A 19946-nucleotide genomic window follows, 5' to 3' on the forward strand; every position below is an offset into this window, starting at 1 on the left:
CAGTTGGATGATGATGGGTTCGATGCGGTCACTTCCAGACGTATCAAGCCTAAACTTTGCCTCCAGGTCCATCACGTGGTGAACGTTCTTCCTCCAATCTTCCGCCGTTACTTAAGTGTTTGATTTTTTCCTTCAAGACGTCTTTGACCGTGGACAGCTTGAAGTCTCTGTTGTCCGCAGCGATGTCATTTTTCACCCTTGCCCACACGAGCTCGACAGGATTAAATTCACAGTGGTACGGTGGGAGCCTGAGTACAATGCAACCGGCCTTTTCAGCTGCATTGTCTATGATGTAGCTCAGAAAGCGTGGCTTTAAGATGCTACAAACTCAAGCAGCTGCTTTTTAACCATCTTTTCGCTGTAGGTGATGTTTTTGCTTTTGAGCCACTCCTGTATTTTTTCCTTCTTCCAAGAAGTCGTCGGTAATTTCTCTTCTCGCCGGGAATGGTAAGGTGCATTGTCCAAAACAATGACGCTACCAGCAGGCAACTTCTGCAGAACGTCATTAAACCATCTCTCGAAGCAATTGCCGTCCATTTCTTCGTGGTAGTTGCCTGTTTTTTGGCCTCGGAATATATCTAAGAAGCCGTTGACGAAGCCATCCTCGCTGCTGATGTGCAACACAATCAGGCGCTGGCCTTTTTCAGAAGGCTGTTTCAGACCCGTCGACAGGCCATTTGCTTGAGCGTATAGGCGCCCACGCTTCTGCACCACGATGCCTGTCCACACAATCGACCCAGTGTGTCCCGCCGTCACCCATGTCTCGTCTAGGAAAAAGATCTTTCGGCCTTCTGCCCATAGCACTCCACGTCACAAAGGTAGGGATTCTGCCATTCAGCTGTCAACCCGGTCGATAAGCAGCGAATTGCGGCTCCTCTTCTCGTGCTTGGATCAGATCTCGACAAGCAGGCGACGCACAGTACAGCGCTTCAGTGATGGGAGGTCCACTGTTGCGTGTGCTGAGGTATGTGTGGCCGGCAGGAGGTCTGGACCCCACTTCACGCAGAGTCAGAGATGAGGAGAGCTTTCTCAGCAAAGAATTTCTTATAGAATGTTTACATGTCATCGTTATCAGGAGAGAGACCAACAGAGCGGCTGCAAGCTGCTTAAATAACACCCCTCAGTCCTCAGATTCCTCAGGCAGTCCCTAAGGACGAAACAAGGTCGAGAGAGACAGAGAGAGGGTCCGAGCAGCCTCTGTAGTCCTAACGCCACTCTCGGTGGCTGGCACTTCCTCGAACCGCGCTGCGGCGTCGGGCCAATCTGGCGGTCATTCAGAATGGTATGGTATGGTATGAAGAACATTATTTAGGTCCTGAGAGATCAGTCTGGGACTGATGCGGGCCGCTCCCACGTCGGTACAGAGAGGCCGAGCCCCTCTGCCATCACACGGGCCCTCTGGACAGCCCTGAGTTGGTCCGCCAGCACTTCACTGAGCAGCATCCGCTGCCACCACTGTTCACCTCGAGAACCATCACCGGCCAACGCCAAGCAGCGCCACAGCATGTGTTGTAAATAGAGCAAATCCCCACACTTACTACAATAGACTGAAACCCCGCAGTCCGGATTAATTTTATTCATGATGACCGGGTTAGGGTACGTTCGTGTCTGCAGAAGCCTTAATGTAACCGCCTGCGGCCTATTTAATTTAGGATGTGGCAGCGAAATGCCCTGCACCCTAAGTAATAGTGCTTGGTGATTTCGTTGTAGGTAAACAGTTGGTCCCTGTACTCAGGAGCGGGAGATCCAGCCCCTTCAGGGAGTACACGGCACACTAATCCTCGTGCCTCCCTGTGCGCCACCTCATTGAGGTTACGCGGGGCTCCCTCCACTGTCCCCATGCGTGTCGGGAACCAAGTAACTGTATGCGAACTGATATCCCTACCCTGTAGCAGTCTGTTAGCCGGTTTCGCAACAAGTCCTCTCAAGAAGGCTGTAATCGCAGATCGCGAGTCGCTAAACACCAAAACTCTTCTTGAATCAATTAGTGCTTGAGCAATAGCCACCTGTTCAGCAACCCCCGGATCTTTGCTATAAATGGAAGCAGCATTTCTAACTCTCCCTTTGCCATCTACTACCACCACTGAATAAGCATTTTTACCATTAATCCATGCGGCGTCAACAAACGCAGACTCCTCCTCCTGATCCTTTGCCTCTCGCAACAAAGCCATAGCTCTCATGACCCGCCTCCCTACATTGTGCACGGGGTGCACATTCCGCGTAAATGGACGAACCATGATATTTGCCCTAAGGTTCACGTTCAACTCGTGTAGGGGCGCCCTATCGTGCGACACAGCCACCGATTCTTCAATTGGCTCTAATATATATCTACCCGCTGGTGTACCTAGCAATCGCTCCCTCTGTGTGGTACGTTGAGCCTCAGCAATTTCATCTAAAGTATTATGCAAACCCAGTCGTAACAACATATCGTTTGACGTAGTCATAGGCAGACCAAGCACAGCCTTGATGGCTTTTCTGATTAATGCTTCCAATTTATTTTTCTCCCCCGTATTCCAATTTAGCATAGCTGCCACATACGAGAAATGACACATAATAAATGCGTGAACTAAGCGCATCGCACCTTCTTCTCCTAAACCTCTATGCCTATTAGAGATCCTTCTTATAAGTCTTATGGCCTCCTCTGTTTTCTTGGTAATACGCTGAATGGTTCCAATGTTCGATCCGTTTGCTTCAAGGTCAGAATGGTGCGCCAGGGAAGTTTTATGACCCGCATAAGACGAAGGGAACCAACTGCAAGGCACGGGTTCGAAACACAGCCCTCCTTTGGAAACCATCGCAAACACAGTGGGAGTCGTTCGTGGTGCGGGCGCCGCCGGACAAAGGAGGGGGGGTTGCATTGCTGCCGGCACGGGGAGGGGCCGAATAGCCGTCCGTGATCTGGTGGCCGCTTTCGTCGTGGACGCCGTGAGGAAACCCGAGCCGTGCAGGTAGTCACGTGCCGAAGCAGGCACCATGCGAGGATGAATGCTGCCTCCGCTGTCGACACACCATAGCACTGGCCTTCAGTCAGGAAAATTCCAGGGCATAAACATAACACCATATACGCTTCGAGAACTCGTTAGTGATCTTCTCGACTGCCGGTATCTCGTTGCGGCGAAAGAAATTGTGCACACGACCTTGGCGCGCACAACGTGTCATACTTCGTGCTGCGTCTTCTTTTCTCCACATTTCGTGGGCGCGTTCGCGAGGGTGTCAACAGTTTGCCACCCGAAATATGCAAAGCTTTGACCTCTCTCCTCAGCTTGAACACTGTGCTTTCGCTGACACCGAGCATTTTGAGTTTGTAATGGTTGCGACAAATGCATTGTTTTATATAAGTACTTGTTCAATAGCAACTGATTTATTTGAAGCTGGGAACAGGAGTAGTAAATGTGCCATGTACATGTAAACAAGTGCAAAAGCCATGCAGAGCTGCTCTTTCTACTTTTGTTACTTGCAGTGAAGCTAAAGAGCAGACAACGGGCAGCATTGTGGAAGGCACGGGGTTATTTTTCTGTTGCGATCCGGCATGTGCTGTAGCACATGAGGGCTCTACTAAACTAGTCATCAAAATACAAAAGTCTTTATTTATACTGAGAATTGCGCATTTCAAGAGCACGATTTCTTGAGCGGGATTATTTTAGTCACCGAGGCAATCAGACGCTGCGCTTCGGTCATCTGGGGGGGCCTCCCCTTTTTTCTTAAGTTGTATCCGACTACAGATGTCATGCGCTCTTCGTCTTTACGTTTCTTCAAGAAAACATTCATTTTTCTACTAGATAGCCAAAGTATTCCACATATCTAAGCTATTCACTTCACTACTGCCCATTTCTTTTTCGTTTTTTTTTGTTTGTAGCCTTTATAAATATTTTTGTTTTGTTCTGTTGCGAATGCCTTAACTACTATTTTATTTCTACGACTAGTTATTGACTTTATATTACTTTGCAGCTTGTACTACATTTACTTTGCATAATCTTCCACTTAGTGACTACTATATTGCTGTTTTAGGCTGTATATTTGCTCTAACATATAATTTTTCTGACAGGAGGTCCCCTTTCAGCCACATGCTCTGGGACCTCCTTCTGTATACTTATGTAAGCATGTATATCCACTTATTAAAGAAATAAGCTGAAATTGAAACAGATATTCAGATACAGGGAAATCAAATGCTGTGGGCCTGTGTAAATATGGAATGTATTCCAGCAGGTGCATGCAGAAACAAGGTGTGCACCTAGCTCATGCTAGAAGAAACTGGTGGTGCATGTACGGTAATCTCTGCTTCAGCAGCCAAGGAAATAATTTTTGTTGTGTAGAGAAATTTGTCATAGGAGTTTTCCAAACAGTCATTTGACCAATGGGATGCAACAAGCTACAACATTGCCGTTCAAAATGACATGTGGTGAAATGGCCCGCACCAAGAAGTGTGCAAGAGTTTGTTTCATATTTATCTCTTTTGCAGCATTTGTTAGGATATTCTATACAGGTGATTGTGACTGAGCGATCTGTGCACTAGAAAGAGGTTGTTTGTGATACCGAAAACTTGTGAGGGGCTCTAGTGTGCACTGAAATCCAGCACGCAAGCGTTTCGGCCAAGAATCGAACCTGCGACCTTGTACTAGGCAGAAGTATGCAATAACTGCTGAGCTACCATGGTGGGCATGCAATGAATATGCACAGTAACTGTAGCAATTCAGGCATTTGCAGAGCATTTGCCATTCTGGAAATTTCCAACTCTCTCTTGTCTCCAACCTGGGCAAAGAGGCAGTTGGCCTGTCACTCGGTTGCCAGTCTGCCCACAATGGGTCAGCGAGCTGCCCTATTGACCAACCTTTTGTGGGATTTGGGCCCCTGCTTGAGGCACCGGGCTTGGAGCATGGGGCTTGAGGACATCAGGCCAGCAAAAAGTGTACATGATAGCCCATTTTGGCTGGCAGCAGTTCCCTGTTTGCCGTCGGCCAGCAGTGTAACTTTAGGTTGTTGGGACTTTCAGTCTAGACAGGCGCATGCACGCACCCTTCCATTTTCTCTGATATCGGGATGCAGCACCTTGCCACTGTTCTCCATCTGTTTCTATGTCACATCTAAGTTCACTTCCACTGATATGGGATGCAAAGCGGCAAGAGTGCTAGCCAAATGATAAGTGGCCCCTTCAGAATGGATCCCATCCTTAGCCACCACTGACTAATTGACTCTGTTGTAACCGTATTATTTCAATTCTGTTATGAACCATTCTGTTGCTTTCAAACTCTATTATGTTTCTAACAGGTATTTATTTATTTATGTTCCGGTATGTATTTATTTACAGTGGGGTACACAACCACACGCATGGCAGATTCATAACCGGAGGTCCCGGAAAAATGTGCGAAGTCTCCACAATCAGGGTTGCTAGATGATGCACTAGTTCACATTAACACTGACGCTACAAGACAGATACTCATAAAATATCTTTACAGGTGGTAATTATAAAAAACTAACGAACAATAAATATTACACAATGTCAATTATTGAAATGTCCATGTTCTATGCTGTTTGAATTTTGATTGATTGGGCAGCAGCCACCTATGTCAGCAAAAAACGAAACACGATAATATGAGACAGCCACACATGTCCCATGAATAAAACAGAGAAGAAAAAACTGTGCTGTACTGCTGCAGGCTGTACTAGCATGCTTGCATCAGCAGAGAGGGCTCGTAATTGCATGACACCACATGGAAGGCAGTGCCATGTCTTCATCTTTAGTCTCTGGCTACCAGAACCATTCTATTCAGTTGGAGGGTGGGAAAGACTGTTCCAATTTTCAAGAAACATGACCATTCATGTGCTAATAACTATAATCCTATACCCATTACCAGTGTGTACACCAAAATCATTAATATATTATATTCCGAAGTTGCCAGGTTTCTATCATCTGTTAGCTTTTCCCCATAACCAACACAGTTTTAGAAAAGGTTACTCCTGCAAAACTGTATGGTGTATAGTTGCGCTGCAGAGGTGGCACACACAAGGAAACTCACACGAAACACAAGAAATGAGCATGGACCTTGTGCTTGCAAAACACAGCTTGCCCTGTTTGTGCATGATTTTCATTCTCATTAGGATCTAACCATTCCCATTCACTCCATTTTGATTTCAAAAACGCATTTAATGCAGTACTTCACTCCTTCCTGTTCTTAAGATTTCACAACTCAACCTACACTTCTCTACATGCAACTGAATCTCTGCCTTCTTAATCAATCGCGAACAGTGTGTCACTGTTAATTCTTTTTCATCATCCTTGTGCCGTGCGATTCCAGGTATCCCTCAGGGTGCCGTATTAAGACCACTGCTTTTTCTGACATATATTAATGAACTGCTCCTTAACATTTTTTTCTAATATATAAACCTCTTTGCTAACGAATGCGTATTATACCACCCAATAACGAAAGCATCTGCATTCTACAGCATGATCTCTTTTTAGCATAAGCCTGGTGCAATTAATGGCTTATGTCACTTAATGTTCAAAAGATGGCAATTAATTTCTTTCCACTGCCACCATAATAACACAACCCCAACCTATTGCTTTTATGACTGCCACATAACTCTAACAAGGTTCAGAACAACATTGTGCTTGTCCAACACAGGCGCTTGTCCTGTGTCATTCTCTCTCTTGTGATCGTCTTGGTTGGTGCTGTTCCTTCTTAGTTCAACTCTAACAAACTGTCAACTATCTGATAATTCATCTTCTGAATTAACATGGACCTTACATATAAACGAAATTACAAATTCTGTTAACAAAGTAATTACATGTGCCAAAACCTTACCCTAGCACACCATTCTGTTAAACTGCTTGCCTACAGGACTTTGATACGTATCAAACTAGAGTACTCTAGTACTACCTTGATTCACATCAAGCAAACCTAACCAGTACACTTAAATCAGTTCAATATCGTAAAACTATATTCATCCTCTGCAATTGCACCTATAATATCAGCGTAACTGCACTGGAAATTAAATTAGGTTTTTCAACCTTAACTTCTTGCCGTAAGATAGCACATCTTTGCCCCTTATCATACATTCACACCCTCTCAGCAAGTAACCACTTCATCCGGCCAGATCGTCACATCTCCTGCCACAGCCATCCTAATGCTGTTTACCCTCAACATGTGCACACAAGAATGTTTCAGCAATCTTTTTCCTATGCACATCCTAAGACTGCAACAATCTATACCCAGCTACATCGCCTTGATAACTAACCACTCCCACTTTAAAACTTCCATCGAAGCGTAACTGTGTATCACCACATCGTCACCTATCCCTTATGTAATGACCCACTGGGGCCCTTGAGGTGTCATAAATATCTGAAAGGAGGCAAATGTGGTGTCTAAGGGACAAGCTATTACACACCCTTCTTTTGTGGTTATTTCAAAGAGTATCGTAATCTTTCGCAAACATAATACTGTCACAAAGCCTCTGAGACTATATTATTGCTTTCTGACTGTGCTTATGCAATTACAAAGTTTAACAACTCACTCTGTTCTGAAGAAATGTATTGTCTTAGGAAACCTTCCGAGATTAAGTAGGTTTATAAGAGAGTGAATTCTGCTTGCACATAATTTATGAAGTTCTTTTGCTTGCATCTAATGTGTGCTCATGTATATGTATGTGTAGTGCCACTGTTAATGTGATGGTTATGAGGATAAAGATTGCTCGTCACGCGAGAGAGAACACACTCGGTGCCCAGCTCGACAGTTGCCATCGTACCTATTCCTCAGCTGTTGTCAACATGCGTGTCTTCATGGCTAGGCTGACTTCCAAAATAAATGTGGTGCCTCGTCATCACTCAGCCGCCACATAATTGGAGACCCACATGTATTGTCTAACATTTATGTAACCAATTATGTAACAGTTATAGAAATAGAGCTAGTAGATTAGAGAAGCAAACATAACAGAAATGCAGTGATAAGAGAAAGAAGTGCACTCGCTAGCCTCTCATATTGTTGAATACTTCTATAATGCCAGAAACAACACTGTGTCCAATATCCTATTTCTGGCATAAAACTCAACCAATCGATAGGTTCTCACAAGGTCAGCACTGCACAAAGTTTCCAAGCTCACTTATTAAACACATTAGTTTTGGACACAGGTAGTAGTACAGTGGTTGTTAAGAACAGCTTGATGTTGAATCAAGAGAAATTACCCACAAATCAAATGCAGGTTTGGTGGTTGGAAATGCCCATGCTATGCATAGCATAGTCTGTTGCATGCCTGAAACATCTAAGAGGACAAATGGTTCCCTTACAGAAATGGTCCCCTTACTATTTGCTTACCGGGCCTGAAGAAATCAATCAATTTGATAGATGACTTTTTGATACGTTGTTGAACAATGCCGTTGGAATTCTTCCACAAGGCATGCCCCATGCAGTTAATAAAATGACAACTTAACTTTCACTACTGGTCAGATTTGACAATTTTCGGCTCATTCGAGATACTGGAAGAATAAAGCTTCGACGGGAGGTATCGTCGGAACTACCTTCCATTGCTCATAGCACTTCCCAATCAAACAACACAATATTTGTATTTTGGTCAACTCGGTAACATAAATCATCAGTGAAGACACAGAAGCTTCCATGAGGTTGCCTAATTTGCCGATTCAATGTCTATGTAGTTTTAACATCTCAAACATCGGTACATGCTCAGGAGTACTATTGGTTTGATGATCCTGTTGGACTAATATCAAGTACAACTTAATTTTTTCACACCAAGAGTTTTTTTTTTATCCATCAGTGTTTGAACAGTGTATGTATAATTTACTGCAAACAATCCTTCCCCATACGTGGAGCTTTCACTCACACAACAGCACGCAATCGATTTCAGACTGACCTTTGGCAGAAGCTCGACTAGCGATCTAATCACTTGCTTTTTGAACACTGCCTGTGCAAATGCCCTCATTCATTACTGTACAGTACTGTACAAGTGCTGTGCAAAGCATGTGAAGGCTCCAGCACCAGTTCAAGGTGCTAAATAGACTATCTTGCTTGCACAGAAAAGCTGACTGAACACGATAATGAAGTATGATGAGGCTTCCGCATGCTCCCAAACATGACAACTGTTTCTTCAAGCACCTAAGAAATGCAGTGAAAAAAGGAACCAGGGGCTTTCTGCCACGAGTAAAAACAAATGCTCCTTGCACCAAAAGTGCTAACACATTTTTCACATTTCCAAAGCAATGGCTTTCTCCCATACCATGGGCGTCACTATGCCTAATATGCATGCCACCAAATCTGCATATTAATTGTCTTGCAAGGTCTAGCTTACAGAAGTTGAGAAATAGAAGCAAAGCTCATATTTTATTATTTCAGATTTTTTTTTTTACTCTCTGTACTTATACTAAAAATAACAAATTATTACTTTTGAATCAAGCTTCTTGAGGTGCTTCTTTGAAGTATCACATAAGAAATCTCATAAACCCCCTGAGCAATTATTTACGCTTTACTTCCATCCAAAACACCAATGACGGGAATACAATTTAATGTATTATGGTACATGTTGCAACTAATGTGTCTTGAAATGTTAAAGGGGCCCTGAACCACTTATTATCGAAATGGAGAAATGCATTTCAAGTTAAAATAGACTTCAGAATTATTTTGCCGTAAAAGGTACTTCAATGTGTTCAGCGGAAGCGTAGTTAATGGCAATCAAATGTCGCGCAAGATCCTTCTTGTGGTGCTCCTGCTTCTTCTTCAATACCTTGCACTGTGAAGGCTACGGCGGAGTGGAGTGTGCCCACAATGCCCTGCCTACTGAACATCACTGTGGTGCGCAGTTTAAATTTGATCTTGGATGTTCACGTAGAAGCCACTACTACTAATTTTGGTGCCCATGCGGTTGTCTTCAGTTAGCTGCAGTACACTCAGCAAGTGGACTCGCCGCGGCACCCCATCAGCCGTAATATCTACGCTACGTAGCGGACCGCAGCTACATGCAACTATAGTGCGTCTGTTTTGTACATGACAAGGCTTGAGAATGCGCTTGCGTTCATATGCTCCAGTCTGGTCATGCTACGTGGTGTGGACCAGCTTTGTCCTGCACCAGCTTGACTGACAAATAGTAGCCACATCTAACTCGTGCATTTTGAAGCGCTATCAATAGATCAATGGGAAGCAAATTCTGCTTAAGGTGTCTAACCAGAAGCGGCGAGGAGTCAGCGTGCGTGTGGTCTGCTCTTAACTTTCTCGTGGTTCAAGGCTAGATGAGTGTTCAAAACTAGTCATAATTAGCGAGACCAAATGGCTACAACACCGATAAGCACAGGGGACACAGTTGAATTCCTACACAGGCAGGCGCAGCCAAGCATGAGAAGACGATGGTCAGCTTCTTTCGGAAGTACGTAATTTTGATAGTCAAGTGTTCGACGAAAACTCGTTTGGTGAGGAAACATATTGGTGCCAAAAAAGCATGCACTCACCAAGAATAAAAGAAAAATAAAGAACATGATGTTTCGGGCCCCATATGGGTCTTTTAAACAGGACGCAGGGTAATCTTCCCGAGAAATACACCCGGACGCTGCGTCACCTCACCCACAAATAGTTGTGCGCCCATGCTTATATCATAAACAGGACACGGGGTAATCTTTCCGAGACATACACCTGCATGCTGCGCCACCTCACCCACAAATAGTTGCACACCCATGCTTATATCATAAAGATGCAGGGTAATCTTCCCGAGACAAACAGTCACCGACCGTTTATTTGGACCTCACGGGGATTGCGGAAATGTCCGAATAAACAGGTGTCCGAAAAAGCAGATTAAGATAAAAGAAAAGAAATTCTTTATTTCCACGCACTTATTCATGCTTGGCAGTAGGCTTGGAAGAAATTGTGAATGCACCGTTGCACGCTGTTCTGTTTACGCATAGTCACATAAGCCTGAATCTCAAAGACGGTTGTTTGGTCACTATAGGCGGCTGAAAGCACAGTCACTGCTTGTACACGCTCCGCATGCGACGGCAGTGTAGCCCATGGTGCGTCACCTTTCGACTCGGAGTCATTGTTCGGCGGTGCAGCAGAAACCTGACGAATGATCTCGCCTTCACCGAGTTCTGCGTATGTCAGTACAGCAGTGTCAGCACCTGTGAAACTGTCAAATGAGATGGTGCCCGGAATCGCAATGCAACCACAGCGCAGGTCTCGGCAGAACATTTTCGGCGTCAGTAGGGAGCACATTGGAAGGCGACAAATCCTAGGCCTCCCAGCACCCGCTTGCCAGCATTCTACAGCGCAGTCTGCACGGGCACAGTCAGCACCATTAGACACTTGACGTGATGTTTCCGTATGCCGCGTTGGATCACCGCAACCTCGACACAGCACACAAAGCAAACATCACTGCGCTGTCACGCCGACACCAGTCGCACAAACGAAAAACGTCGCCTCTAGCAGTGTCGTGCATGAAGAAAGAAACAAATCAGCTGCGGGATTGTCTAGACATGGCTTACTAAGCTGAGACCGGAATTGCTGTAGGCACGAACCAGGTAGAAACGATAATGATGAGCGGCGATTTGCAGTAGCGCCACTTCGTGGGGCAGCAAGGAGGCTCCGTTCAAAACAAAAATGGCGTTCAACCAAGTGGAACCATGCACCGGTCAGAGTCGGTGCATGGTGCTCTCGATTGAGTAGGCCCAAGGAGTGTCCGAAAAATCTGACGAGAGGTTGCAAGGTGTCCGAACTTTCGGCAGTTGTTATAGACCAGAACACGCTAGCCTCGCACACAGACTAACCGAACGCATACTCTCGCACCTGGATTGCCCAATCGACCAGCGCCATTTTGTACTGGGCTGCCAAAGTGTGTTCGCCGGCGACCAGTAGACATGGCAAGCGCCAGCTCTAGGACTCCAAAGTGCGGAAATGTGCCCGTTCACGCGGATCCAAAGTACAAGAAGTCATCTGGGCATCATTGCGTCGTGTTTGAATGCCAAAACAACCAGCGCAAAAGGAGCAGGTTGCTTAGCGCTGTTTGCGAAGAGCACAACACACGTAGGAAATTGTGCCGGTGCGGTGTTTTCAGCCTGCACCGATTTCCATCCGCAATGAAGAATGACAAACTGCGCCACCGGTGGATAGCTGCAGTGAATAATAAGAACTACCAACCCAGTGAAAATGCAGGAGTGAGTATTCGATCTGTGTATATTTTGGTGCCACGTTCAACTTTGCGCCCTACGAACGTAATATGTGTAACATGCAGGTTTGCTCCGAGCACTTTCTGGACAAGAAGCCTACAGAGCAGAATCCCGCGCTGGTGCTTTGCCTTGGCTATAACAAAAAGGCAAGCCTTTTCGTGTTTTCATTCAGGCAGAGCTCCCGACGGTTAAGCGGAACAGTTCAGTTTGTGGTTAGCGATACTTGCAGCTGGTGCACGGCATGACCATTAAGCGTGAACGACAAGTTGTAGACAATAATATGTTGCCCTGCTGGTGAGCGTTATTGCTGATGAAAGTAAACCGAAGTCAGCTCGTCACGTAGCATGCGTGCACAAAAACGTAAACGACGATTGCTCGTCGCCGAAGGTGTTGTTGCAGCGCGCCTGTCTTTAGGAGCTGGTGTTGCAGGTGTCATTCGTAACGAATTCATTTGAGCCTCCTGAACTCTAAACTGCGTGCGGGCTGTTATGCGGGGCAAAGCGCAAAATTTTTCCGGTAATATGGCGAGGAAGATAAGGTGCTTAATTATTGTTGTATTTTGTAAAAATTTTTGCTCGTTCTCACCAGTTCTTTTTTTAGTTTTCTTTTCCAAGGGAGCGCCAACAATCCGATATGGCCTCGCACACGCGAAACAGGTCTGATACCAGGTAGCTGGAGTTGGTGGGGCTAATTTCTTGGAATGCAGGTGCGGTTGTTGTCTTGTACCAAAGGGGTCCCTGATGATGCAGCTTTAAGTAGGGATATTAATTTTATGTGCCCCGTCATGGTTTGTGCAACTGTACAACACCTGCATCTGTCATGCTCGCCCTGTTATACGGGCTTTGACTGCACATGTAGTTGAACATTATAACTACTGTAGTTCCTCGTTTTCCAATGAGTGCAGGTTTAGCATCATATGCTGCTTGTTCGAGTGCTGTAGGCTTGTGTTCTGAATGTTGTACTCTTAAGTGGTTGCACGATACAATTGGCCTGGTGTATTTTCTATTTCATCTTGAGAGGACTTTATATCTTCGCCACAGTGATGACATGGGGAAGAACTACAGCCCTTCTTACTATAACGTCTATTTTGTTTTCAATGTGCAGGTGGTGAAGGGCAGGCGTCTGCTAATCAGGCAGGCTGTAAGCCCAGTCAAACGACCTCGCCAGTTGGTTGCCAAACGCGGCCAACCCAGTAGTGACCATGACAAACAAGACCAAACTGAAAGTGCAGAGGACAATGTACTGCGTGCTTTAATAATATATGGCACCAACACAGTGCTGTAAATTCCTTCACAGGTTATGTTCTGAAAAATTCACCCGTGTTCTAGAATATAGCGCACAGTTTGTACAAACGTAATAGCGTACTTACCCGATGTATCGCTTCTGCAGTCTGCACAGCGCTCAGTGTGGCCATTGCAGATTTGCGTGAGCTCTTGAAGTTTGATTGAATCGAGACAGTGAAAATGACAGGTTAGAAAAAACGCGAAACACACTTTCCACCCAGCTAAAAAGCCCAAGTTTCGCTTTCGCTCCGGGTCGCATCTCCCAGTGTGGCAGCCCAGGTCTGCTACTTCGTGGCGCTTGGGATAGATGGCGCGACCGGTGCTCATCAATATGGTGGCACGCTTTGAATTCACGGTGTTCTGGTGAATACATTATGGTCTGTGGGGACAATGGTGGTACCGCGAAGCAGACCGAATAATCGAGCATGTCCGAATTTTTGGAGTCCGAAAAATTAGTTGGCAACTGTACATCCGCACGCTGCGCCACCTCACCCACAAATAGTTGCACAACCATGCTTATATCATGAACAGGACGTGGGGTAATCTTCCCGAGACATACACCCACACGCTGCGCCACCTCACCCATAAATAGTTGCGCACCCATGCTTATATCATAAACAAGATGCGGGTAATCTTCCCAAGAAATACACCCGCACGCTGCGCCACCTCACCCACAAATAGTTGTGCACCCATGCTTATATCATAAACAGGATGCGGGGTAATCTTCCCAAGAAATACACCCGCACGCTGCGCCACCTCACCCATAAATAGTTGCACACTCATGCTTATATCATAAACAGGACGTGGGGTAATCTTCCCGAGACATACACCCGCACGCTTCGCCACCTCACCCACAAATATTTGCGCACCCATGCTTATATCATAAACAGGACACGGGGTAATCTTCCCGAGACATACACCCGCACACTGCACCACCTCACCCATAAATAGTTGTGCGCCCATGCTTATATCTTCATCGTGATCAAGGGACCCGTATGGAGGCCGAAACATCATATTCTTTATTTTTCTTTTATTCTTGGTGAGTGCATGTCTTTTTAGCACAAGTACATAATTCTTATAGAATTTGAGAAGAATTAATACAAAAATTGTTTGACAAGAATTCATTCAGAATCAAAGCATATTTTCGCTTGCTTCATCCTGTCAAACTGCATCAATAAATATAGACATTAACAGCAGGAAGAAGCACACTGATCCAAACACCCTTCTTGATTTATGTCGGTTATTGACCAACAGCAGTTGCATATCGAAACCTGCCATATCACGAAATAAAGTGTCCCAAAAGAGAGTGAGGCGAGGCTTGTGTTGAAAAGAGAGCGTTTGAGAAAACGGTGACTTCGCGCTCCGCTTGCGAGCTTCACGTGCCATGCACAACTGCAAAATTTGGTTGACATGCTCATGGCAGCATATGCTATTTACAGACTGTTTTTTACGAAGACTAAGGGCTGGTTCGGGACCCTTTTAAAACACAAAAGCAATGAAAATGAGCCTATTTCTTATGGTAAGGAAAGAGTTACGTGCAGTGCCATAACAGAGTAACAAATTATTTTCATTTATAGACCACGATGAAAAATGACTGACATGTGATGGAAAGCCAAAAAACAGCATTAGCTTTGTGCATTCTCCCGCATGGCTTGGAAGTCTCCTGCACCTTTATTAGAGATTAGGAACCGAACTATTGAAAATCCCCTACTGCACTTGTTGCTCCATATTATAGAAAATGCTGTTCCTTCAGTGCAGAATACAAGCCTTACTGTTACCAAAGCCACATGGAAGCTCAGCCAGACATCTAACTCCAACTGCCAGATGAGCTAGATGACAGGGTTAGCAAACTTGTCAAAACATGTAGCCAGATGCCCCAAAAAACATTAGTTTGCCTGAACACTTTCACCCTTTGGACGAATTTGAAGTACATGACAACATGACAGTTAAATCAGCAATGCAGCAATGCTTGCACTATCACGTCACAGTCGTCATGGTCATGAATGGTGCATGACCACAAAGTTAATGACACAATATACCATGAGCATGACTTCAAATGTGAACAAGGCAAACTCAACCAGAATACAATTTTGTACTTCCAGGTTCACTTGTGTTTATAACAAACATGATTAAGCCTTTCACAAGCATATAGCAGACACCACTACATGGGGAAACTGGCTGCATATTGACAGTTTGACACATTCAAGTAATGTTTTTGAGTCATTTTTTTTAGTTGCCATTTTAATTTATGCTGCAGGTGCAAGTTACCAGTATTGTAAGGTCACCAGCGTGAAGTTTAGTGCCTGTGGCATTCCTTACCTGCTTTTCAGAGTCTGACAGGTTTTTCCATTTTTCAGCCAGAAGTTTTGAACTTTCCTAAAACAGGAGTAGAGAAGGCACAATGAAGTTGTTGGTAACTTAAGTCAGCTGTAATGAATATCTATACTGACTTATTTTATTTATGTATATTTTCAAATGCCCTGGTAAGGGGGTATTACATGAGGTGTCAGCAAAATCACTTGATGAATCACTGATGAATCACTTGATCTACTTACAGTAAATTTTAGGTTAGGATGTCTGGCTTCAATGCAGAACAAAGTATACGCTGACCGAGGAGGCCCTGGCTTCTTTAGTTGTCGTACCTTCTAAGAGGTCAAAGGAGAAAGAAGAAAGAAGAAAGGCACATAAGAGGACTGCATTTAAAGTTATGCAAAAGTGGGCATAATATCTATTTAATGGCACAGCTTATCCCCGCTGTTCTCGTAGTAACCCTTCTATACAGATAGCTCATGGTCTTCTGTTGTCACTCGTAGCAATTAGTGCATTCTCAGCAGCAGCGGCATTGAGTTATAAAATTTGTGTGGACACTTTGCATACATATCTCTGGTTCATGCTTGGTTTGGGCCATTTACTGAAAGCAATCACAGCGAAAGTGCCATTACAGCCTAATTTAGAGCCCAGTGCTGCCAAATATGGGTAAAATTCCCAGCTCTAGGGATTTTTTAGTATGTTTGGTGAAATAGGTAAATTTGTTCAAACCTTGAGAAATTTAGCACTAAAACATTCAAACAGTGAAACTGCTGACGTGACGGTGAGTTTTGATTTCAGTCCCTAAAGACTACCCTTGCATTAGCCTGTGAAGTATGACTTTTGACCATACTGCAGTGCAGTGAACGCACCTCGCCAAGTAAACGACAGGGTGCAGATGCTCAGGGCTCTCTATGGGAATACTGCTAAAGTGATTTTGCCATTTGTACCTCTAGCTGTGCCACTGATGCCTGTGCACTCTGAATAAAATATTCATCTGTAAATAGATATTCATCTGTAAACCACAGTGGTGGTGAAATGGTAGGGCATCGGCCTCGTATGTGGGAGGCACTGGGTTCGAATCGTGGTGCCGCCGAAAACCCACCATTTTGTTTTAACAGGTAGAGGCACATCACGATCTGACAATTGTTTGTTTACGTGGGTTCTCATCTCGAAAGGGGACCGTATAGAGAGTTGCGATGGTCTCTTGGCACCCCTTGTCCCCACCACAGCTTTGGTGAAATAGTCGAGCATCCGTCGCTGCTGTGGGAGGCAGACAAGTGCTGTGGCCAGGTATCTACTGATAAAATGGTACAAACGTGCTCCTGACCTGGTGCTTGGCAACTATGGGAGTTCCAGACACTTGGAAGGACACCCACCTATTGCGAAGTTGGAAGCATGGAACCGCTAGATTCCTTTTTGAAAGTTGTTGGGTGTTTAGTTTGTCTTGGGTCTTGCGCAGCAAGAATAGCAGTCTTACGAACCTCTTCCAATTAAGCAATGTGCCCCTGGAAAGCTGGACATCTGGCCGGGGGCTGCTTGTACCTGTCTTATAAATCAGTGGCTATACGGTGGTACAGATCAAACCGCGCACCTCTCGTTGCCGAGCCAGGCATTCTTTCCACTGGGCCATAACTGTGGTGGCCTGTTTCCAAGCCTGAAAGAACCCTGCCAAAGCCCGCCAAAAGTGCTGCGCAATTACTAGTCACGTGGCACTTTTCATTATCTTTCTTTCAGGCTTGGAAAAAAATATTTTATGAAGCACATATTGAGCAACAGAAAGCTGGATCGGGAATTTTTCAGTATAGTCTACAATTCTCTAATTGACACTTTTGCTCTAAATATAATATTTAATCGAGTTATTAATAATAACTAATTCTGCAATTAAGCAGAATACTAAATATAGTCTGACTTAACCCAAGCGACAACAAACAACATTACCTTGGTTCTGCCCAGCTACGTGGCACTTGCATTGCCCTCTTGCACTTGCAAGAGGGCATTTGCAAGTCAGCGAGGACATACCGCCAGGAGTAGGGGGCCCTCGGACAGTTGGGGCCCAAGCGTCGCCCCCCCCCCCCCCGTTCGCCTTTGAAGAGCGCATTGCAAGCCAGCGAGGCAAGACCAATTCTGCCTGCCTTGGTCCGCCGTCGCCCACCTGGCCTTTGTGACGGCGCGTAAGTCGGCAAGGCAAGACCGCAGGGAGCCGCCGGGTATGACATCACCGCACGGGCGCCTACCATTGGCCGAAAATGGCATCATCTGAGCGGGCTCTCCCATTGGCCGAACATGACGCGTCTTCCAGTCACCGAAGGGCTTAAAAGACGCAGAACGCGGAGCATTCCAGAGATACCAGAGCATTCCCTGATTCACCTCTCTCGAACTTCTTGCCGTGGGCCGCAGCGTCCGAGTTGCTGCCGGCCCGTAATGACTGTACGACTGTTACTTGACTCTCACCTCACTGTAAATAATGTAAAATAAACCTTCCCAAGTTTGTTTTCATCGCAAAGTCCGTCCTCAGCTCCTACACTGTATAGGACACGAGAACGGAAGCTACCGACCCAGACTGCCGGCAGGAAGCTACACCAAGGGAGTTACATAACTCCAGCGGTACGGTTATGAGTGCTACCCTGCTGTTTCAGCTCGCAGCATGTGGCAGGGCACCTCCAATGGGAAAGGAAGTGACGTCCCAGGCACCTAGTTAGAGGAGGTGATGGCTTGATTCACACACAATATCCGCTGTGGTAGCCCAGTGGCTTTGGCGTTGCGTTGCTGAGCTCGAGATTGTGGGCTCCTGGCCTAAAGCGGCCACATTTCGACGGGGGGCAAAATACAAAAACACTTGTGTACTTGGATTTAAGTACACATTAATGAACCTTGGGTGGTCAAAATTAATTTGGAGCCCCCACTACAGCATGTCTTAATCATATTGTGGTTTTGGCGCGTAAAACTCCAGTATTTAATTCACGATCAAAAATAAGTGAATATTTCAAGATGGTCATCGTCCATGTGAAACCCCTCCAAAAAATAATTCCTGGATATGACCCTGGCTCATAATAGTTCTTGAAAGAGGAAGTATTAAATTTATCTCAGATGCACCCGGGGCTGCAAAATATCTCCAGAAACGACAGGACTTGCAAGAGGAATGGGCAAAGACGCGAAAATTTAATAGTGTCATAGATGCAGTGTTAGTGCTAGCTGATTGTCATTGTCAACGAAATTCTCACGGCTTGTTCAAGGTATTATAAAGTCTCAGCTGCTTCGAAGTGCAAGGTAACTTTAAGTTACCATTAGGCCACATAACTCACTCTTTTCAGCAGCTTGGGATGAATTGTAAGAACTTCGGCCTTGGTATTTTGTCAAATGACAATCATGTAAGGCTGATACTGAAGGCAAGAGAGTGCAGGAAAAATGAAGTTACATTTGTCTAATTAAAGTGTCTGGTAATCTTAAGAGGAAGTATATTTCTGTTAATACTATTAGTAATGGGAAAAGAGAAGTGGACGAAAAGACAACTTGCCCAAGCTGGAGTCGAACCCAGAGCATACATGTGACACATGTAATGCTCAACCAACAGATTTCGTAAGTTTCATTAAACCACTGCTGCTGTAATGGATACCATTAGTAGACCTTATTGGATTAAAGGGTTGGTATGATTCAAAGAATATAGTTACTATAATAGACTGACTTGATTTTTGAGGTAAAGGCGCAAGGCAGTAAGGATAAAAAGATTGCAGAGTAGGAGCCCTGTTTAGAAGATAACCCCCCTCCCCCCACCGTGTGCACACACACACACAAACACACACTAACACACAAATTTAACAAACAACAAAAAATGCAAAAGCATCTCACTGCTTCCAAATGATTGCTCTTGCTCCTCAGGTGCAGATCCTTGGCCTTTCGACCAGCAGCCATAATCTCTTCAATTTTCAAAGTGGACAAATATTCATTGTACTGCTTCTCACGCTGCACCGAAATATCCTTTGCTTTGTTGGCATACAGCTGAAATGTGATCAAAACAAGTTCAGTAACACGAGCATAAATCAACAATTAAATCGCGCATGAAGTAGATGCTGTTCTTGCCTGTTTTGTATGCTCATCCACTGCTCTCCACTTTTTGGCAGCTATAGAGACCACTTGCTTGAAATCTTTTCCTGCATGTTGCAAACAGTTTACAGCTACTTAATATCGGTAAAAGATCTCACGGA

The 19946-nt window shown here is 45.0% G+C and overlaps 1 protein-coding gene across 1 annotated transcript in view; it reads right to left on the reverse strand.

The window, feature by feature from the left end:
• The window catches only part of LOC135906169 (transcription factor A, mitochondrial-like), a 39684-nt gene that overhangs the window by 9631 nt on the left and 10107 nt on the right, over positions 1–19946 (reverse strand). The window contains exons 2-5 of the mRNA XM_065437424.2: positions 19822–19892; positions 19591–19740; positions 15990–16079; positions 15754–15810 (exon numbers count right to left, since the gene is read on the reverse strand). Of these exons, the coding sequence (XP_065293496.1) occupies positions 15754–15810; positions 15990–16079; positions 19591–19740; positions 19822–19892 (368 nt within the window). The remainder of the gene's footprint in view (positions 1–15753; positions 15811–15989; positions 16080–19590; positions 19741–19821; positions 19893–19946) is intronic.

Source organism: Dermacentor albipictus, chromosome 1 (genome assembly GCF_038994185.2).
Source record: "Dermacentor albipictus isolate Rhodes 1998 colony chromosome 1, USDA_Dalb.pri_finalv2, whole genome shotgun sequence".
Lineage (NCBI taxonomy): Eukaryota > Metazoa > Arthropoda > Arachnida > Ixodida > Ixodidae > Dermacentor > Dermacentor albipictus.